This window comes from Podarcis pityusensis (genome assembly GCF_964106645.2).
Source record: "Podarcis pityusensis genome assembly, chromosome: 15".
Lineage (NCBI taxonomy): Eukaryota > Metazoa > Chordata > Lepidosauria > Squamata > Lacertidae > Podarcis > Podarcis pityusensis.
Window position 1 is genome coordinate 4551284 of NC_138040.1, and position 22594 is coordinate 4573877.

Here is a 22594-nt window from a genome sequence, read left to right on the forward strand (position 1 = left end):
CTGTTGTTTGTGGAGTGGGCTTCTCTTTCTTCATCTAGCTCTCTTCTTCAGTTTGAGGCAAGGACCCTTCTTGTGGCTCCAGTGTGGAGGGCACTGGTTGGGTGGTTGGGTGAGAGAAAGAAATAAAGAGCTGGGTTCAAATTCTGCCTTGAAACCCAACTAGCTCTGTCTGTTAGTTGTGCTCAGAGTAGACACAGTGAAATGAAAGGATGCACGTTAGGCATGTCCATTGATCTCAGTGTGCTTGATCCAAGCATGGCTAAGATTGGATGCAGTCTTCTTATATAAATAAATATAAATAAAGACCAGCTTTCTATTAACTTGTCTTTGAAATCTGAGTAACTACTTAGGCTTGTATCTGACTTAAGTCTGCAATCTTATACACACTTGGCAGCAAGTCTCATTGAGGACAGTGGAACTTCTTAGTGTACAGGCATAGATTTGTACTGCAAGTCATCTCCTTGAAAACGAATGGGTCTGTCCTGGGTATGATTCATAGTACAAACCTATGCCTGCTTACTCAGGAGTATGTCCTATAGAGTTGAGTGGGACTTACTCCTGGGTAGCCGAGTCTCTACTCAGTTAAAGCATCAGTTTTTTCTTTAATTTGGTTTATTTCATATACATTTGATTATCTTCTCAATGTCCATGGGCTCTTCATAGAAGCTCTTATTTATTTAATCTTCTGTATTTTGCAGTATGTAGATATTTTAAAGGGGACGGGTCTTTGCCCCAAGGAGCTTACAGACTATACATTGAGAATGTTAGAGACACATTAACAGCAGGGAATGAAATATTGGCACATGTGTTTGTGTATACTGAGACATAGTTTCTGTTTGGTATGAAGAATTGAGTGTGGAGCGGGAAGGATTTCAATTATTGATTACTTAACGGAAATGAATGTTTTGGACTTGCGTGTTAGTAGGGCAGCCAAACCCAGTTGCAGTTGTCACCTAACACTTGGTAAGAGGAGCTTTTCGTTGATGCAACTTGTGTCAGGGTGTCATCAAGGAGAGAACAGCCTTTCCAATTATTAAAGATCTAAAAATTTGGACAACTGGTTTTCTTGTATGCTGAAAGTATGAATGCACTTTGGGAGACAATTCCACTTATTTTCCCATCACACCGGGGGGGGGGGAGCCACAAGGCCATGGGGTGCTAGTGGGACAAGAGGGGCAGCAATCCTCCTTCCATGAACCAGGCTCGCTGCTTTCATTTCTATCCCCAGGCTCACCACTTTCTTTAAAAAAGAGTAAGCTTCTGGCATTCATAGAACCTGAGATGCAAGGCAAAATATACAGATACCGTGTGTAGGAGAGGCTAGCCCGCTCCCTGGGTTTCAGTGTTTTACTCCCCACAACCTCCAAAAATTCCTGCAGACACTCGTACATAGGCTGTGGGTCATGAGGCACAGGGAGAGAGCAGCTGGATAGCTGCTGTGTTGTTATTTTTAAGTAAGTATTTCTGCTGCCTTGGCTTGTCATGCCACAATACTGTAAGGATTAGAAAATGTGCACCTGCTGAAATTCCCTCTTTTGGCCATCTGAGATCTCTTGTGAAGTTGAAACATGGTAATGGCAGTCTCCTCTTAGGAGTCTTACAAAGGTGAATCGTAGAATTGTAGAGTTGGATGGGACCAATAGGGTCATTTGGCTAACCCCCTGAAATGCAGGAATCCTGGGTGGGCTCAAACCAGCAACCTTCTGGATAACAGCTAGATGGGATAGTGATGATGCTACTACCCTCTCTATCTTCTTCTTTGCCCCCAGTTTACAGTGGTACCTCGGGTTACATACGCTTCAGGTTACACACACTCCACTAACCTAGAAATAGTGCTTCAGGTTAAGAACTTTGCTTCAGGATGAGAACAGAAATCAGGCTCTGGCGGTGCGGCAGCAGCAGGAGGCCCCTTTATCTAAAGTGGTGCTTCAGGTTAAGAACAGTTTCAGGTTAAGTACGGACCTCCGGAACGAATTAAGTACTTAACCCGAGGTACCACTGTACTGAACAAAATATTCAACTTGTTTCTGGGGTGTGTCACACACATGCTCGCACGCACACATTCCCATTGCCACAACATTCCCACAGGAATGTTGATTTCCTCACTTCACTGAGGTGGCAACAGCTTATTGCCCTGTTAAGAGCAGCCAGGCTAATGCCCCTTCTACCCACTCACCTTAGATAATACTTTGGGTGCCTCCTCATGACCTCATGTCATTTTGACTTGCTTGCAGGGAGGCTAGACAATGTTGTTTCAAAGCAAGCATTACCCCCACCCTTTCCCATCACTTTCCTTATTGCAAAAAGCCCCGTATTTTTGGGAAGCGGATTTGTTGCTCAAGACCTCCCGGTCGCCTTCAGTTGCGCAACCTGGACTTGCCTGTTTGCACTTGAACCCCAACCAAAAATAGCAACAGGCCAGAAGTGCCCTTCAGACTCAGTTTCTGGTAGTAATAAAAGAGATCAGTTTTCTTTCTGGCTTTCCCCTGATCCCAGCCCTGGCTGACAGTGTTTGGGTAGTGTCTCGCAAGCTAGCAGTGAAACTTTAGAACAAGGAAATCGGTGGTTAGATTCTTTTTTTATTGTTGTTTTCAAATTGAGGCTCGACTGCAGCCCAAAAGGTCAGTTTGAGGTAGAATCTCTCTTCAAGACCTTCACACCAGAACAGCCCCTCTCCTCGTTCCTGTTGCTCCCTCTGGTGTCTGAATCTAGCATCGTTCTCATCTAGCCTCTGGATTTAGCCTGCTTTCGAAGAAAGGAGTCCTGTGAACTTAACACAGTTAAGATCAGGCTGTAATGCTGATTTATGGAAGATGTTTCTGATGGGTATTGTAGAGGCAGGAAGCTGGCACACTTTCGCAGAAAAGCTGTGAGGGTTTTGGCATTGATGATTGAGCAACTTAGCATTCGTGTATAGGTTCAGTCAAGATGCTAGCTGGGCTCATCCTATATCAGCCAACCTGGTCCCTTCCAGATGCTTTGGACTACAACTCCCATCAGCCCCAGCCAGCACATGGAGTTGTCGTCCAAAATTGGCGAAGTCTGTCTTATACAGTGGTACCTCGGGTTAAGTACTTAATTCGTTCCGGAGGTCCGTACTTAACCTGAAACTGTTCTTAACCTGAAGCACCACTTTAGCTAATGGGGCCTCCTGCTGCTGCCGCGCCGCCGGAGCATGATTTCTGTTCTCATCCTGAAGCAAAGTTCTTAACCCGAGGTACTATTTCTGGGTTAGCAGAGTCTGTAACCTGAAATGTATGTAACCTGAAGCGTATGTATCCCGAGGTACCACTGTACTGTAATTTTTTTAGGTATAATATCCAAGTTTATCTCAGTGCTTTCTCTACACTTGGGAAACTGAGATGAACTCTGTTATTGATTGTCAGGCTCCAACCCTGAAGTCACAGAAAATATAGCCGAGTTCCTCACTTTAGCCATCAAAACAGGGTCAAAATTATTGAAAGGAAGATAAGTTCAAAGTCAAAATCTCCTGTATTTTTAAACTGTTTCCAGCTGTTTAATTTGTTTCACAAGATTTATATGCAGCTTAACTGTAATAAAGCCTCAAAGCGGTTTACAAAATGAAGAAAGCAATAAAATTATCAGTATAAAGCAGTTAAAACCTACGTTATTTAAATTATTTTAAAAGTAATTAAAACAAACTGTAACCTGATTAACACACACACCAACATTCCATATGTCTGGAAAGGCTTGCCTAATCAGAAATATTTTTGTAGACACTAGAAGAAGTACAGTGAAGTCTGCCTGTTTCAATAGGCAAGGAATTCCAAGATCACTTTCTGTTTATGAGTTTTGTTGTCTATTTATTTTAAAAGGTACAATTTGTGGGTGTATACCCTGTTTCCAGACCCCCTGCTGCAGTTGTCTCAATATCCCTGTAGTGCCATTATTTCAGTCTTTGATCAGTTTGTAAAATCTAAAAAGCAGCCCTGAAAGTTAGTTAGCTTTCTTCTTCCCAGTATGTGGATGAAGAATTGGAGCTGAGAGTGTTCTGTTAGTCACCTGGCAAAGGCAAGATTTGAATGGGACAGACCTCTGCTTTTGTGGCTATGTGCTTCTGTCCACAACATTGACCTCTTAATGCTTTGCACATTATACTTCTGTGAATGTGTGTATAAGTGGAAAAACGCTTTGGGAGTTTTGCCAGGAAGTGGCGTTTAAAAATGTGAGAAATCGACTATAAGCCACTGCTTACGTTTGTGTGTGCTGTGGATCTCTCTCATTGATCTTGTTATCTTTGTTAATTGACAGGCTGGCTTTGTCCATCTGAAATACACTGCCACCGGTGAGAGGATATAATTGTAAAAAGCAATTGCTCAAAGTTGGTACAAAGTCTCTCTCAAGACAGAGTCCAAAAGGCTTACTATTGGATCTTTGTGTGGTTTTTCACAGAGAACAAGGTTCACTTTGAATCCTTTAAGACTCAAAGGTTTCAAAGATAACCTGGTTCTGTCTGTTCTTTCTCGACAACTAGGCCTTTGGCTGAGTGAATATTCTGTGGCCTTTTAAATGTGTTTGTGGGTAGGTGAGGATTATTGCTTTTATTGTTATTATTATTAATTTTGTGTTCTCGTTTGATATTTTTATGCTGTGAGCTTCAGATGAAATGTGGTATGCAAGTTTAATTAATACCACTACTACTAATGATGTATCTTGCTATCTGTTAACTCCTTCATCCTTGCCATTTCCCTCCTGCGCGCTTTCTGTGTTTATTAAAAATATTGTAGTGATGGGTGTGAGCTAAGAGCCGGTTCAGATCTCTCCTCAGGTAGGAACTTGCCAATGTCACCAAGAGCTGATTCACACTGTATAGTCAAAGCACATTCAACACACATTTAAAGCATGTGACTTCAACAAAAGTATACTGGGAGCTGTAGTAGGTGAAGGGTGCTGGGAATTGTAGTTTGTGAGGTGGAGCTGCATTTTCCACAATTCTTTGGAGGAAGTAATGTGCTTTAAACGTGCGTTGGGTGTGCTTTAAATATATGATGTGGATCTGTTCTGGGTGTTTTGGGGCAAGGGAGCCTCTATGTTCCTGCACTTTCACTATAAGTGTGTGTTGTCCGGAGGCTAACAAATCACTTACAGAACAGTAATCCTGCTCCAGTAGGCCTCTTATGTTATTCTTCCTGCTTTTTGTAAGATTCGGAAATGGTGTCCCAAACTTTGTCATTTATACTCTTTTTAATAATAATTTTTATTAAATTTTCTACTTTACAATTTCAAATAAATATTTTGCAAACTTTAAAATATCCAGTGACTTCTTCTCTTTCCGTGGTTCATTTTACCATGGTTCATCCCTGCATATTTTACAATAGCCAGTCAAATCAATTTTCCACTATTACATTCATCAAGAGTTATTTACTCTGCTGAATGTTGAATTTATCTTAATGCTGCCAGCATTTTCAGCTGTACAGTTATTTTCCATATACTCAATAAACATTTTCCATTCTTCTTTAAAGACATGTTCTTCTTGCTCTCTTATTCTATATGTCAACTTGAGTTGCCAATTCTCTTTAGTTGGGACCTTGCTCACTTTCCATTTTTGGGCTAACAAAACATGGGCCGCAGTTGTTGCATACATGAATAACCTTTTCTGATACCTGGGGATTTCAGTCTGGGTTATCCCCAGCAGAAAGGACTATGGGTTTTTTGGGGGGAAAGTAATTTAAACATTTTTTTCAGTTCATTATAAATCATTTCCCAATACTCTTACCTTTTTGCATGTCCACCATATGTGAAAGAACATTCCCTCCACATCTTTACACTTCCAACACTTACCGTATTTTTCGCCCTATAGGACGCACCTTTTCCCCTCCAAAAATGAAGGGGAAATGTGTGTGCGTCCTATGGGGCGAATGCAGGTTTTCGCTGAAGCCTGGAGAGTGAGAGGAGTCGGTGTGCACCGACCCCTCTCACTCTCCAGGCTTCAGGAAGCTATCCGCAAGCCTTCCCGCCTTGCTCCCAAGGCTTGTGGACAGCAGCCTGCAGCCCGAAACCCGGGGAGCGCAGCGGAGTGCACCCCGGGCTTCGGGCAGCTCTCCGCAAGCCTGGGAAGACCGGCGGGAGTTGCCGTCGGACTCCCCAGGCTTGCAGTTAGCAGCCTGCATCCCGAAGCCTGGGGCGCGCTGAGTAACGCGCCCTGGGCTTCGGGCAGAGTTCCCGCCGGGCTCCCAAGGCTTGCAGATGGCAGCCTGTTCTGGGGGCTGGGGTCGGGGGAAGCTCGGGCTTCCCCCGCCCCAGCCCCGCTCCTGGGGGGGGAAATAATTTTTTTTCTTTATTCCCCCCCCCAAAAAAAAAACTAGGTGTGCCCTATAGGGTGAAAAATACGGTATCTGATTCTGTCTTGTAAATCTTAGCCAACCTACTCAGAATTAAATACCATCTATGAATCATTTTCAAATAGTTCCCTTTCAAAGAATAACATGCTATAAATTTCAAGTCGCTTTTCCAAAGTTCCTCCCAGAGGTTAAGATCTATATTGTGTCCTATATCTATTCCCCAGTGCGTCACTGAAGCTTTAACTAGGTCGTCTTTTGTTTCCCATTCTAATAATATCTTTGTCATTTATACACTTATTCCAGTTCCTCCCACCCCCAAACACCCCCCCCCCAATCCATTCATAATAAGGGGAAAGCTTATTCAGTCAGTCTTTAAAGTTGATTGATGTAGTGAGGATTTCTCCACTTCATTTCAAACTCATTTATGAGAGTGAGAATCAAAGCTGGAGGAGACCTTGCATTTCCTAACACTGGTTGGTGTGTGTGTGTGTGTGTGTGTGTGTGTTCTTTCTCCCTTTGCTGAGGCACCATGTTCATTCATGAGCAGCTGTGTTGCCATAGGATTGGCGGGGAGAATTGCTGGGGGTTGAAGAAGGGGAAAGTGTGATGGATTTTAAAGCTTCTGACTTGCGAGGAGCAGAATTCGTGATCTAAATATAGCCTCCTCTGAGTTGGAGGGTTAGAGATGAAGCGAGAGACTAGCCCCTTGGTTTTGAAGCTGGGTTTCACTGGCTTTCGATCGCTGAGGCCCTCATTTTTCCTTCTGTGGTTTAAAACTGGGGGCTGCGTTTAGAGTATTGATTGGAAAGAGTTAAGCACAAAACAGTGAGATCTTGGGTGCATTTGCACCTTGCGCTAAGCCACGGTTAATGGCTTCCTCTGAACGTGCTGATCAATTCTACATCGCTTCCCCTTCCTCCCCTTACAACATGAGAGCAGCAAACCAAAATCCTCGGCCTCACATTAGGTCCAAACCATGAGTTGTGGTTTCTTTTACAAACCACCATTGGTAAGCCATGACTTTTCGTCCTAGTTTGGAGCAAAGCAAATCAGATTTGATGTCATGCTGGACTAAGGATTCTAAGAATTGGGGTTTGTTGCTCTGAGTCACTAGCAAGGAGGAGCAGAACAGAAGCAATTGGCACGTTCCCAGTAAATCATTAGCCATAGCTTTCATAACCCACAACTGTAGCAGATAGGGATAACAGCAGGCATTCTCTTCAGGGTTGGCTATATTTCTCTATCAGAAGTGATTGAATGATCTGATCACAGGCAGTGCAGGGGCAGAATGGAATTGGGCAGCACCCTCACCCCAGTTGAGTCCAATTGCTCATGCATTGCCTCCTTCCCATGACTCATGCAGAGACACAATGGACAGCCTCCTGCTCACGGCTGGCAGTTCTGCAGCCCTTCTGCATTGAGAACAGTTGTCAAATCCAGTTGATGTAGAGATGGTGCAGAATTTTCCACTACGAATGGAAGGAGGTAAGGCCAGGGCAGAAAGTCATTTGGAGCTTAGCGATATCTTGGTGCGTGCTTGTGAGTCCTGGGACATGATTTAAGTGTGACTCATTTGGACCATGGCCCCATCAGGTGGACATCTCAGCATGGAAAAGAGCCATTCTTACTGATAGATCATCTGCTTGCATATAGTAGGTCTCGAATCCAGTTTCTGGCGTTTCCAAAGAGGGGGTTGGGAAAATATTTCTGCCTGAAACCCTGCCTGCCAACCAGTCATACCTAGGAATAGAGGAAGTTGCCTTAGACACATTTGTCCATCGAGCCCAGTATTGTCCACATGGGCTGGCAGTCTCTCTCAGCCTTATGTGGAAGTGCCAAAAGACCTAGGCGTGTAGAGCAGTGCTGCTTCATGACTTCCTTGAGTGTTTTTCTTTGGCTAGAATGTGTCTGTGATCCTTCCTCTTGCTTGCCTGGAAAGGAGTGTGTGTGCTGAAACTAGCTTACTGGACAAAAGGTAAAGCTTATGCTTCTGGCATGTGGCCCCGAGGAGGTTCCCCAGAAAGGAATGTGGCCCTTGGCCTGAAGAAGGTTCTCTACCCCCCTGGGGTAGACAGTGTTGAGCTAGGTGGAACAATGGTCTGACTACAAATGATGCATCACTGGCTGTTGAATGAAGCATTTGCTGTGTAATCTTCTAACAGCCTCTGGAACGGAGGAATCTCACCACTATTGAGTCTGGAAGGGAAAATAAATCCATGAAAGAGAGTGTCTCTGCTTTAGCCGTCACTGATAATGATACAGCAGGCCATTATTTTTTCACCCCTTGTTAGTTTTCCAGGTCATTCTTGTTCAGCCAAGTAAGGACAGAGTATAATAGTCAGGCCGGTAGTGTCCCTGGTTTCATATTCTATTTTTTGACAGCAGCTGGTTCCAAACTGGGATTTCCCAAAGCTTGGGAGTGGAGGCGGGGAAAGAAGGGGAGGGGGAACAGGTTGGGAGGATTGATGGGACGGCTTGGCAACCCCCCAAGCCCACGGGGGGGGGGGGAGAGAGACGTATCTGTTGACCCTTTGCTAAGTCATAGGAGGCTTGTCAATGGGCAGCCAGGCAGCTGGGAAGGGGCATCGTAGCTGTGCTATGCTATGCATGCAGAAGAGCCTTGGCATTTCCAGCTGAAAGGAGCTCAGGAGGAAGTGGAACCTGGAAATAAGTTCTTCCTGGGACCTTAAGGAGACTCTGCCACAGAGAATAGACAGGCGTCCCCACCCCCACATGCTTTGAACCAGGCATCCCCCAACTCGGCCCTCCAGTTCTTTTGGGACTACAACTCCCATCATCCCTAGCTAACCAGAGCAGTAGTCAGGGATGATGGGAATTGTAATTTTTTTGGGGGGGGATTTTTTCCCCCTAAAAAGCTGGAGGGCCGTTTGGGGATGCCTGCTTTGGACTATGTCAGCTTTGGCTAGCATGCCCAGCAAGCAGGGATGATGGGAGTTGTATTTCCAGCAACACTTGTGGAGGGCATCAGATTGGGTGTGAAAGACTGGACAAGGTGAACTTTCGGTCTGATCTGGCTGAGCTTTTCAACACAATCCTGAAAGCTAAGCTGAGAGCCAGTGTTTTTTAAAAAAAGGAGTTAGACCAGGTGTGGGCATGAATCCGCCCTTGAGGCCGTTTCTCCGTTGTCTCCGTCTCCAGCCTGATGCCATGTGCAGTGTTAGATGGGGGGGCATGTAAGTTGTTCCTTTGCAAGCAGGGCTTGCTGATTGGCGCAGAAGGCGAGCCCTTCTCAGATCAGCTGCACCAGTGGAGCTGGGGCAGCTCGCTGTCAGCACGGACCAGCTGATCGGCTTTATCATCCCTTTTGAAGGTGTGTGAGCCCTGCTTTGCCCACTCACAGGTCCAGTCTGAACCCAAACCGCACCTGCAAACAAACATCCAAGGAGCTAACTGCTTGGTGGCTTTGGCAAACAGCTTTGGAATTGTCACCTGATGTCGTAATGATGCCTGATTTGGCCCACGGGAAGTTGGTCAAGGGTAGGATCTGGTCAGCCTTGTGGATCTGGGTCATAATGCTTGGGGGGTTATGTCCATCAACAGGTGTGTTACATGACAGCTCAATGGACTTCCCATAAGCATCTTTCTGGCCACTGTAGGAACTACAAGGCCCGTTGGCCTAATCTGGAAAGATCTTCTCGAGGTCTTAAACATGGTTTCTTGAGAGAACTGGGGAAAGTGAACTTCTGAGTTGGAGATGAGCTGAAGAAAACCATCTGTGACACCAACAACCTGAAGAATAATGTGAGGTCAAAGGGTCTGTCAAATCTAACATGTTGTTCCTTTGCCAGGCTTAAAGTTATATCCCGTTTCCCTGAGACAGGGGACGTGTCGTCCTCCAGTTGACTATAACTCCTCTCATTCCTGATAGTTGGCCTTGTGGGGAATGGAATGGAATATCTTGGGAAAGGGTGTGACTGGCTTGCTGGAAGGCCGAACAGGAGCACTCCATGGCACAACATTTTGTTTGGGTTCATCTTTAAAGTCCAGTTCAAGTTTCCTAGCCTGCCAGTCCCCATATATCTACGTAACATTGGTCACAGCAAAAGGCCCAAAGTGGGAAGGAAGCGGCCCTCTTCAGTTTTACAAAAGCTTGCTTACCTGGTCACCTGAGGTGAACTTTATTTCATCCCAGGCGAATAGCTTTTGCCGAATCCCTTTGGAAACAAACTAACCTTTCCTTCTCTTTCTGACCTCCTTGTCTCCTGCCAGAGCTGGATCCCATTCTCTCAGCCCCACCCATGCAACCGCCAGCTTCAGACCTGATAAAAAACAAAAACAAAAATTAGGACACCCCATTTGGGCCAGATTAAGCAGGCGCCGCCCAGGGAATGTGTCCTGTTGTGCAATCGGTGTTTGTACAATGAGCTAATGATTGTGGGTCCTCCTGCTTTTCCAGTAACTAAAATGTAATGTTTAAACTATGTTGCCGTGTCTCTTGGTTGTGTTACAGTTCGGGGGGGAAATGAACATAGCAGGACATGAGCCCGTCAGTTGCTAAACATCTCTGCCAGTTGATCTTGGGCCCAGACGACCACCTGTTCTCTCTCCCTAAAGGTCCCCTAAGGACTTCTGACATCCCTGAGGCCCTTTCAAAGTGTTACTTAGCATAAGGGGATTGGATTTTACATTCTTCAAGGGAGATGGCTCTGTCACTATTTTCAAGAGGACTCTCTGGGTGTTCGGGGAGAATTCCTCCCCCCTTCTCTCTCCCCCCAGACCTGCCTTAAGGAAGCGCATAGACTTGTTTACAGCAGGGGGCATTAACCTCTGGCGTTTCTGGGACTACCAGAAGACCCACGTCACACACTTAAAAGCACAGCCTGGATAGCTCGGCTGGTTAGAGCGCGGTGCCGATGAAGGCAATATTGCAGGTTCGATCCCTGTGTGGGACAGCTGCATAGTCCTGCTATTGCAGGGGGTTGGACTAGATGATCCCCGGGGTCCCTTCCAACTCTACAGTTGTGTGATCCAGTGCACATTCAAAGCACATAGCTTCTCCCCTCCCCCCAAAAAAACCCAAGAATACTGGGAACTGTAATTTGTTCAGGATGCTGGGAATTGCATTCTATGAGGGGGAATCCCAGAATTCTTCGAGGGGTGTCACACACTTTAAATGGGGATTGTATGTGCTTTAAGTACATGGTGCGGCTCCTTGACCATTGGGCTGATGGGATTTGGAGTCCAAAATCATCTGAGAAGCATTACAATTCTCACTTTTGTTCGATGGGTTCAGCCATTCAGCCATACCTGAGAGAGAGAGAGAGAGAGCCCTTCCGCTCCCTTTGCTGCCAAAGTAACTTCTTTGTTAAGTTGTGCTGTGCCAATTTTTGGATGCCTTTCAAGGATGTCCTAATTTTTTGTCCCAATTTTTTTGTTCTAATTGAATGTTTCCTTTTGGGTGTTCATAGTGCTAAAAATATACAAGGATTTTTAAAAAATAAATTAAAAAAAACCTTTCCACACCACCCTAATAGTTTGTCTGAAGAAACTTATTGTCTCAACCTTGTAAAACTGGTGTTCATTCTACACTGCGTCCTGGGTGGGCTCTCGTTTCCCTCTCTGGAACTCGTAGAACTTTCCTTCAGCACTTAACAGACCCTGGGCTGTTGCGTTCCTTTGAGAGCAAGGCGGCAAAGGCACAAAGAGGTATATTAAAGCTCAGTTGGGAAAATTGGTTTATTCGGTTTTGGGTTGAATTTATCTGGTGTTATATTTATAATGCAGCAATTATATTTTTAAAAAGTCTGCCTGTTTACTCCAGGGCAGAAAGGATGGGAGGAGATCCCAATTGCCTGGTCAGCCAAGCACCTAAAAACATGCCTAGGAATTTTAAGGGTTAGGGCTCGATCTGCTTGGGTCTTGCCGCTGAAAGTGCTGAAATGTTCCTCCGGTTTGCTGGGAGTGTGGGGGAGAAGGGAGTACGTTGTTGGGGTGTTGGTGGTTTGTTTGTTTGTTTGTTTGCTTGCTTGCTTGGTTTGTTTGGTTTGTTTCTCTTAATAAACTTGTATTTCAGCTTGTTTTAAAGTGTGGCTTTGGTGATAAACATGGATTTAGTGATAAGACGGTTTGTTTCCTAAGAAAATCCTGCTTTTTAAGTTGCTATAAACCACTTGTTTCTTTCAACTTTGCTTTGATAAGCTTGCTATAAAAGAAGATCAATGTTGGTGGAACAGATGGCATGGGAGATAACGTGCTTGCTGGTGGTGGTCTGTGCAGAGCCAAAGGGAAGAACTAGTGGAGCCTGTTCTACTCCTGGGAGGGGGGACCTGTGGACTCCATTAGCCCCAGCCAGCAGGCATGATGGGAGTTGTAGTCCAGCAACATCTGGAGGACCACAGGTCCCCCACACCTCCCCTGGAATTTCCCCTGTAACCCCCTGCAGTGTGGAAAACTGGTGGATCTCATCCCTGGTGGATGAGTCCATGCATATTCCCTGAAAGACAGGGCATTAATTTTTTTAAAAAAAATGCTATAGAATTAAATACAGACGGTCATTTACCCTCGCTAGATTCAACGTGCTGCCATCTGCCTTATTGCAGGGCAGATTCGAGAGTAAACCATACGTGGAACGAGTCTGCCCCTGTGGCTTGATGGAGGTAGAAACTGTCTCTCATGTCTTGTTACGCTGCTGTTTCTACGCAGCAGTATTTATCACTCCTGTTATACAAAAATCTCCAAATGGGTCCGAATTTCAATGTCTAAAACTCATGGTAGAGGACAAGGATCTAGAGATCACGTTAAGGGTGGCCAAATTCTGTGCGACTGCCATAAAACTTAGGGAACAAGCTGTACTACCAAAATCATTAAGGTTTTAAATGATAATTTCAGGTTATATTTTGCCGCTATATCTGAATTGTCTCTGTTATACCCAATTGCAATTCAATGTATTCCTGTTGTGTTTTATGATTTTCCTGATATTGTAAGTGAGCCGGAACTGGTCTGTGACTGTAATAATAAAATTCTATTCTATGCTATAGAATTATGCTTACAAGTAAGGTTCCCCCCGCCCCGAGTCTTTGCCCTGAATATGGGTTACTCATGGAAAGCTATTCTCCTCTTGCCGCTCTCTGTTTTTAGTGGTTTCCGTTGGTAGCAAGTAACTCTCGAAGCACCAGAAGGGATTTGGAAGGCAAAGCTGAAAAGTCAGGAGATGTTTGATGCAGAAAGGGATTCATGTTTGCCTGTCGTTGAGGTCAGGAAATGAGACTCTCCTCTGGGTGTCCTCATCACCCGAGAAACTCTTTCAGGGCAGCCTCGTTTGTGGAACTACCCACCACCACCCAACAGGTCCACGGTGGGGATTTCAACCTGGGATTCCCTGCACATCTTGGCTGTTGAATAAAGCCAGCTGTCCGTGTACCAGAAAGTTGCACGGCAATTGGCACCCGCAAAATTAGGACTTTGATTTAGAGAGTCCTGAGGTCGTGGTTGGAGTAAGACGTTCGATTTGGGAAGTTTGATCCGGAGGTGTTTTCTGGTGTATATGATCAGATTTTGCAGAAAGTAGTTGGTTCGTGTGACTTTCTGCTCTCAGCCTTAGTTCAGCCTCCACCAGCTTCTGCACTCCTTCGGGTGCAACTCCCATCAGAGTGCATGAGCTGGGGAATTTGAAGTTTAGACCAGGGGTCAGCAACCTTTTTCAGCCATGGGCCAGTCCACAATCCCTCAGACCATGTGGTGGGCCGGACTATATATTTTTTTTGGGGGGGGGGGGTGAATGAATTCCTATGCCCCACAAATAACCCAGAGATGCATTTTAAATAAAAGGACACATTCTACTCATGTCAAAACACACTGATTCCCGGATCGTCTGTGGGCCGGATTGAGAAGTCGATTGGGCCAGATCCGGCCCCCAGGCCTTAGTTTGCCTACCCATGTATTAGATCTTAGGCAATCAATAGAAAAATCATGGGGTGTTTGGGGGGGGTTGCGTTTTTGGAGTTTGTCTGAAAAAAGATACTCTGCAACTTGTTTTCTGGGTTTCCCTAAGAAAAACGCTCCACAATTTTGGGGGATCTCTAAAAAGAATACAGTGGTGCCCCGCAAGACGAATGCCTCGCAAGACGAAAAACTCGCTAGACGAAAGGGTTTTGCGGTTTTTGAGCTGCTTCGCAAGACGAATTTCCCTATGGGCTTGCTTCACAAGACGAAAACGTCTTGCGTTTTTTGCAAGTTTGTTTCCTTTTTCTTAACACCATTAATACAGTTGCGACTTGACTTCGAGGAGCAACTCGTAGAACGCGGTGTGGTAGCCTTTTTTGAGGTTTTTGGTGATTTTTGAAGCTTTTCCAAAACTTTTCCAACACCGTGCTTCGCAAGATGAAAAATTCGCTAGACGAAAAAACTCGCGGAACGAATTAATTTCGTCTTGCGAGGCACCACTGTACATGGCAACCCTACTTTAAGAGCCCCCATCAGCAAATGATTCTGTTTTGTGAAAAGCTGCAGTTTGCTAGTTTGGAACACTCTGTCACAAGAGACCAGGGCCCTGCGGGACTTGACATCTTTCCGCAGGGCCTGCAAGACAGAGCTGTTCCACCAGGCCTTTGGCCAGGGCACGGCCTGACTCCCTCCCTCGGCAATCTTCGCGGAGCTCTGGCCCAATGGTTGCCAGTGGCCTGAATTAATTAATTTTATAATGAATGATTTTAGAGTGTTGTTTATGCTATACTTTTATACTGTTTTATTGTTGTTAGCCGCCCTGAGCCCGGCTTTGGCTGGGGAGGGCGGGATATAAATAAAATTTATTATCATTATTATTATTATTGGGCTGCTGCTGCTGCTGCTGCTGCTGCTGCTGCTGCTGCTGCTGCTCTGGAGGGTTTTGCTCTGGCAAAGTGGCAGTCCAAGGATCAGTCCAGGAAGAAATGCACCCTGCCTCTTTTCTGCACCATTGAACAGACAGTCCATTTCCCTTCCCTTAAACCTGACGGTTCGCATTTCTCAAAGCTCTTTTTGCTTTGATCCAACCTAAACCAGGTTGCCTACCCCTGGTTTAGACACTGCATGAGTTGGGGAAACATAGTGAACTTTGGCCTTACATTTACTTCTCCAGGTGGCCTTGTGCTGTCATGAGGACTAGTGTATCTCACCTTTACACTGACCCTTTTTAGATGAGACTTGGGATATTTGATCATACAATATATGGATAAGGGCTCCCTCTGGTGGTTACCATGTATAACATGTAGCCCAATTGAACTTGCAGAAGATGCTGGTCCTCATGGATCTGAATTAAGGGCTGATTTAAATCAGAACATAGGAAGTCATCTTATACAGGCCACTGATCCACCGACCCCAGTATTGTCTACACTGACTGGCAGTGTCTCTCCAGGGTTTCAAGCTGGGGAAATTCCCGGTCCTGTATGGAGATTTTGGATATTGAATCAGAGACCTTTTGAACGCAGTGCAAATGCTCCCCCACTGAGCTACATTCCTTGCTCTGGAGAGGGTGTCAAGTGGAAATGTGGACTCCTGGCCGAATCATCTCACGCTAGAGTCTTGTTTTTGCTGTCGGGCAACTTTTGGCTTAACAGCTTTGTGAGTTTTGCGTCTTGTCTCTTTTGAAGGTAGGTCCCCATAAGTGACTGATCTATGAAATGGCAGAGAATGGAACAGACCTGAGGCGCATGGCAATGAGCAAAGAGCAGCACAATGGAAACTTCACAGGTGAGACAGTGAACTGGGATAATGCCTCTTGCTTGCTTGCTTGCTTGCTTGCTTGCATGTATATTGAGGGATGGGGTATAGAAACCATAGTTTAGTTTTGTTTTTGCATGGTTGGATTGTAGCCTACTGTGCAAATATAAGAGTCTCATCTGCTGTTCTGCCCTGGTTTTGTTTTGTTTTGTTTGTTTTGCTTCTGGCCCCACCCACCACGGTCATGACACTAAAGGAAATTGGGATGTGGCAGGAGGAGGAAATTTCTCAGATCTTAAACTTCAGTAAATATCTGTATTAGCTTCGATACTTTTAGTTGAGAGGATCTGAACACTATTGAGGTGACAGTTGAGTTACTTCATTCTGATTGCTTGTGTTAGACCTACTTTTACTTATTTAGGTAATTGATGTACTGCTTAACTATAAAGATGCAAGAAATCAGTTAAAACTATAAAATCAAACTTCAGGTAGATTCCCCACCCCTGATTTATCTCAGCACTGTCCTGCTGTACTTGATAGCAGTTTTTGGGGTCTTTGATGCTATCTCATCCTCTGAGGCTGATGTGAGCTGGAGTCCAGCAACATGGCAAACTGACTGACACAGATTCAGGCCATTGGGTTGATTCTAGCTCAGTTCTGTCAACACTGGCTGGCAGTGGCTCTCCCAAGATGTCAAGCAGAGGTCTTTCCAGCCCTACCTGGAGATGCCGGCAATTGAACCTGCATGCAAAGCAGATGCTCCTCCACTGAGCTAAAGCGCCCCCCCTTCCTTACCCATTTTGCAATAAAATGCAAATCGAGCCACAAGCCCATTTTGAAAACGCATTTGAAAAGGCTTTCAGGACCAGGCTGTGTCTACTTGGTGCTACAGGCTATGAAGTCACATAACACTTTGTGCCCAAAAAAGCTGAACACTGCAACCTGTTTTCATTATATAAGCTGAAGAAGTGCTGCTTAGCCAGTCTTATTTTGCGCAATGCGTTCTCTTCTTGCTTTTCTATACCCACCTGCTCCCACAAACACCTCTCTCTGTGGCCCATGCTATGCAGGCAGACAAGAAGCATGATCAGAGTCCAAGGGCACATTCCAGCCAGGCAAAAACATTCAAGGAGGGCTGAGAGCAAGACCATTTGGGGGTGTGCTTTTGAGAGAGTTCCAAGGGGCCAGGCAGAATGATCTGGAGGTTAGCATTTGACCCCCAAGACCTGCACTTCTCCGCCCCTGTATTAGCCCTTTTGCTTTTTGGAACAAGCAACCAGCTGAGCAACCATCTGGTGGGTGATGAAGCCCCCAGGGCTGTCGATGGCCTCACATTGGGTTCATACCCAGAAGGGAATTTCCTCGTTTCACTCGGAGGGTGAAATCTTTCACAGGGCTGACAATGCTTGCCGTTTCTCATAGCTCTTCCCTCTCCCCTTTTCCTCCACCCCCCTCCTTCCTCTTTGCAGAGCCTTCTCCGTCAAGCGAACAGAAGAAGAGAGAACGAGAAGAGCGCCTGGATATCGTCCTCTGGAAGAAGCCACTCATTACCTTGCAGTATTTTTTCCTGGAAACATTATTAAACTTGAAAGAATTGACCATAAAGTAAAGGCCTACTTCTCCTTAACTTTTTACTCTTGAACCACGGGGTCCCAAAATCGGGTCTCTCCTCCCCTCCCAAATGGGGCTGGGTCCAGTTGAAAGGCACTCACTAGCCCCCCCCCCAGCTCCCCTCCCCTCTGCCTCTACTTCCTTTATCAAAGCCTAGATTTTATTGTGTCAAGATTTAGTCCAAGAGGTGGGAGATTTTTTTCTCTCCCTTCCCCTGATGCTAGAATGTGGTGCACCTAATGGAATGGGGTAGGATCTGACCCACGGCAAAGGAACTGCACCTTTGCCATGGTACATAATTATTGGGGGGGGGGTGTCTCCTGCAAATTCCAAAGATCTCAGGAGCCTGTTCTGGAATCTTGTGTTACAATTCTTAGGAAGAGCTTGTCTGGATCAATACAAGGCCGCTTCCTATATTCCTATGGGCTCGCTAGAGCGGGGGGGGGGTTATCTGGTTCAGCCGCCCAGAGTGGCTGGGGCAACCCAGTCAGATGGATGGAGTATTAATAATAATAATAATAAATAATAATTGTTGTTGTTGTTGTGGCTGAAATATGAATGTGAATGGGGCAAGGAGGGAGGTACCAGTGCGTGTCAGTGTGGTCCTTCTCTGGATTTTTGATTCTAACAGCAGTTTATTTATTTTCCCCCTCCCAAGATTGTGGCATCGCCGAAGGATCGTGGTGTCTCTCTTACTGCTGCTGGCACTGCTTACATCCGCGTATTATATCGAAGGTGCACATCAACAGGTAACGCTACATATCAAACAGGGCCTAGCGCTTTCAGGACGTGCAGAGGGCTTGCATGCGTTCTCTCGGTAGGGCAGCAGGCTAAAAAAAGAAAGAAAAAATGCCCGAAATTGAACGGCGGGCATCAGTGGAAGAGACGGTCGCTTCGTACCCTCCAGATGAGGAATTTCTTCTCTTTCTGAGTGATGGTGCTCACAGTTAAAGCTATGGAATCTGCTCCCACCAAATTCACAATGGCTGTGTTCTACTTCTCCCAAAGGCCACTTTCTAGGAATCACGAGTAGGGAGAAGGTTGTTGGGCTCAAGTCCTGTTTGCGGGTTTCCCTTAGGCATGGCTGGCCACTGTGAGAGCAGGATTCTGGACTAGGTAGTTGACTGGCCTGATCCAGCAGCCAGACTCCTGACAATAACAATAATTTTATTATTTATACCCTGCTCATCTGACTGGGTTTCCCCAGCCATTCTGGGTGGCTTCCAACACCTATGAAAACATAATAAAACATCAAACTTTGAAAAACGTCCCATCAGGGTCTTAGATAAGTGACAGTTGCATTCTGTTTATATGTATGCTGAAATGGAAACCTGTTGGGCAATTGGAATTTTTGATACAGAAATAAGGTAAAATAATTGCTTTTCCAAGCACCCATGTGAGGTTCACCTCTCTGTGTGCTGGTCTTTGGCTTTTTGGTTCTTCCTCCAGATCTGGCTTTCTAGGAGCAGATGTCAACACCTGAAATGGGGGTTAGGGGAACTGTGGCTCTCCAGATGTCACCAGACTGCAATCTCTATCATCCCTGACCTTTCGCCACATTGGGAATGATGGGAATTGGAGCCAACAATGTCTGGAGGGGGCCCCCACCCCTCCCCACCCCTGCCTTAAGAGGTTCTCCGCCCAGGCAGGACTCAAATTCTGCATCAGCACCAAATGGCAAAACATTGTGCACTGCAGGTTTTTAAATTTGCCGCTGCCCTCCTTTTCTCTGAACTGCACTGATTTCTGTTTTATTTTTGATGTGTGCTATTGTCTCACAATAAGAGCTCCCCATCCCCTTTAAGGTGTGCTCTCCCCAGGGAGACCCACCTAGCACCAACCTTTTGGCGCCATGGAAATGGTTGTCTTTCTCAGGTGTTCAGGCATCACCAGTCATATGACACACCCTTAAAACTGGTTTTAAAGTAATTTTTCGAAACGTCTGTGTGTTTTTACTTGCTTTTCAGTGGCATGCTGTAGAAGGATTTGATAAGCATTGCACCTTCTTGTGAAAGTGTAACCTTTTATTCTCTCTCCCCCACCCTCTTTTATCTTAGTATGTGCATTATTTGGAGAAGAAGCTCTTATGGTGTGCCTACTGGGTAGGCTTAGGCATTCTGTCCTCAGTGGGACTTGGAACGGGTCTTCACACCTTTCTGCTCTACTTGGTAAGCGAGAGAGAGAGAGAGAGAGAGAGAGAGAACACGTGTGACGTATGAGTGACTCCATGGGTGGGTATAGTAGTAGTAATAATAATAATAATAATAATAATAATAATAATAATTTATTATATATACCCCGCCCATCTGGCTGAGTTTCCCCAGCCACTCTGGGCAGCTCCCAATCGAGTGTTAAAAACAATACAGCATTAAATATTAAAAGCTTCCCTAAACAGGGCTGCCTTCAGATGTCTTTTAAAAATAAGATAGCTGCTAATTTCCTTGACATCTGATGGGAGGGCATTCTACAGGGCGGGTGCCACTACCGAGAAGGCCCTCCGTCTGGTTCCCTGTAACTTCACTTCTCGCAGTGAGGGAACCGCCAGAAGACCCTCGGCGCTGGATCTCAGTGTCTGGGCTGAACAATGGGGGTGGAGACGCTCCTTCAGGTATACAGGACCGAGGCTGTTTAGGGCTTTCAAGGTCAGCACCAACACTTTGAATTGTGCTCGGAAACGTACTGGGAGCCAATGCAGATCTCTCAGGACCGGTGTTATGTGGTCCCGGCAGCCACTCCCAGTGTACTCTCAGGTTTGTTTTTATCTCTATGTCAGTGATTTTCAACCAGTGTGCCATGGCACTCTGGGGTGCCTTGAATGATGGTCAGGGGTTCTGCAAGCAGCCCTGGCCTCTGTCCCTCTTTCCTCCCCTCCCTCCTCGGATGCCCTCTCACATCTCTGCCTCCTCAGGGCTTGTGAAGCTGTTTGCCTCACGTTCACCTTTGGCCAGTCTCCATTGGGCCACCAAGGCTGGGGGCATCCTCTTCCCAGGCCGCTGTGGGGTGACCTGAGGAGGCACCTCTCTTTGGAGCAGGGGGGAGCAGTTCAGAGACCGGTGGCGGCAGCTACCCAGAGAACTCCCAAGGAGAAGGGGAGAGGAGGCTGAGGGATCACTCCACAAGGGAGGGCATTTGAAAAAGGATGAGGGGCTGTCAGCTCTGCAGGCAAGGAGGGACATAACTCGGCTCCTGAGCCCCACAGGGGTGCCGCAGAAAGAATGTAGTTGGTCAAGGGACTCAAAAGGGTTGCAAACCTCTGCTGCATGTAATAAAAATGTAAGAATGTCACCGCACGGCCATTGGAGGATTTGTAGTGCCTCATCTCGGTGGTAGATATGGATGAAGTCAGGGCAGGATAAGGGAGCAAAAGTGAAGATTTATTGCACAATAGCAGGGCTGTGGCATGGAAGCGAGAAGAGAAGGGCAGACACTGAGGGAGGGAGGGCAGTGGTTTGAAACAAAAGTTTGAGCAAAGATGCAAAAAAGTGAAGGGGAAATGGTGGTTTTAAACAACAACAGAAGTTTGACTGAAATACTAGGGAATAGTTGAGGACTCCACGTCCTTTGGAATATTTGAGAGCTCTGCACCTCTCTCACATGAGGCAGCCGAGGAATGGAAAAGTAAGAGTATATTAAGAAGGGGGAGACACTGAAGGGGGGAAAGTTTGAGTAAAACAGGGATGGAGAGAGAGTGAGAGGGAAAAGGAGGCTGTTTGAAACAGCAGCAGAGGTTTGAATAAAGCCGGGATGGAGAAACAGGCTGAGATCAGACAGGCCTCCACCTCTGCGTTGAACTTTGTTTTCTCCCCCACAGAAGGCATATTAAGTCATATTGTGCCTATTTTGTTTTTTACGTGTGGTTTTTATTGTTTTACATATCATGTTATTGGACTGATGGAATGGTTTTGTTGACAGTTCTGTCAACAGCTTTGGGACCCATTTATGCTGAACAGCGGTCTTAGGAATAAATGAAATAAATAAATTCTGCAACTGCAGTTAGGCTCATCGAAATCAACAGACCTCTTATCCATGCCTGGCTGGGCTGAGCGATGTCTGGTTTTCAACATCATGATATATCGCCTTCTAAACCTCGCGATATACCAATATATCACGATGTCTAAAATAAGGCTGGAACTATGTAGAGGCGAATGGCTTAATGTTCCGGGAACTGCTACTACTTAGGGGTCTAAAACTTACAAGATTTTATTTACCTTTAACATACTGTTACAACTGTTATTTTGTAGTACAGAGCAACAGGGGCGGCAGGAATCATGAGAGAAGCAATGACTGGCTTCACAGTTTCCCCCACAAATCTCGATATTTTTTTTACATAGCACACACGAACACATTGTGATTTGCGATATATTGCCATGTCAAATACTATGAAACCATTAGCACAATGTGGACTTCAAAGCGATTTTGGACGATGTCTTGATACATTGTCCTACCCTAATGCCAAGTGATTACAATGGGTCTTCTCTGAGTGTATCTTGTATCAAGTCAACACATTGGTCCACATAGTACATTGCTGTCTGCACTGACTTGCAGTAGCTCTCCAGGGTCCCAGCCCTCCTTGGAAATGCTGAGGATTATACAAGGGACCTTCTGCCTGCAGAGCCTGTGGCCTTCCCCTAAGCTACGGAATCCTTATTCCATAATAGTTGCTAGATACTACATGTGGAAGAAAATCCAGCATTCACATTGTGATTAAAGTAAAGGTCTGTCCAATACTCTGCTTATTAAGGCAAGGCAATGGCACTGGAAAAGACCCCATCAACCAGAACCTGTTCTGAACTGATCAACGTGGTGTTCCAATTATACATGGCGCTAGCAGCTTTTTATTGCGATCAGGAAGTTGTTGCAACCTGGTTAATAAGAAACCACAAGGAAGTGACTGCACAGGAGAAAACACGGTAAAAGCAACATTGCTGAAATCAAAACCTCCAACATTCCATGCTCCCTTAATTCTTCCACCTTCCTACTAGCTTTATTTTTTACGCTCTAAGAGAGACGTGGCCTTATGAATA

At 45.7% G+C, this 22594-nt stretch overlaps 1 protein-coding gene across 5 annotated transcripts in view; it reads left to right on the forward strand.

Annotated features, from left to right (window-relative positions):
* Positions 1 to 22594, forward strand: part of VMP1 (vacuole membrane protein 1) — a 103305-nt gene that overhangs the window by 707 nt on the left and 80004 nt on the right. For 2 of the 5 annotated variants that reach the window (XM_080983141.1, XM_080983144.1), the window contains exons 2-5: positions 15890 to 15989; positions 17429 to 17564; positions 18229 to 18319; positions 19628 to 19738. In XM_080983141.1, the coding sequence (XP_080839267.1) occupies positions 15920 to 15989; positions 17429 to 17564; positions 18229 to 18319; positions 19628 to 19738 (408 nt within the window). In that variant the 5' untranslated portion in view covers positions 15890 to 15919. Of the gene's footprint in view, positions 1 to 7573; positions 7788 to 7880; positions 7955 to 11950; positions 11970 to 15889; positions 15990 to 17428; positions 17565 to 18228; positions 18320 to 19627; positions 19739 to 22594 lie in introns of those variants that run through there. The other 3 variants (XM_080983143.1, XM_080983142.1, XM_080983145.1) reach the window with 3 other exon arrangements.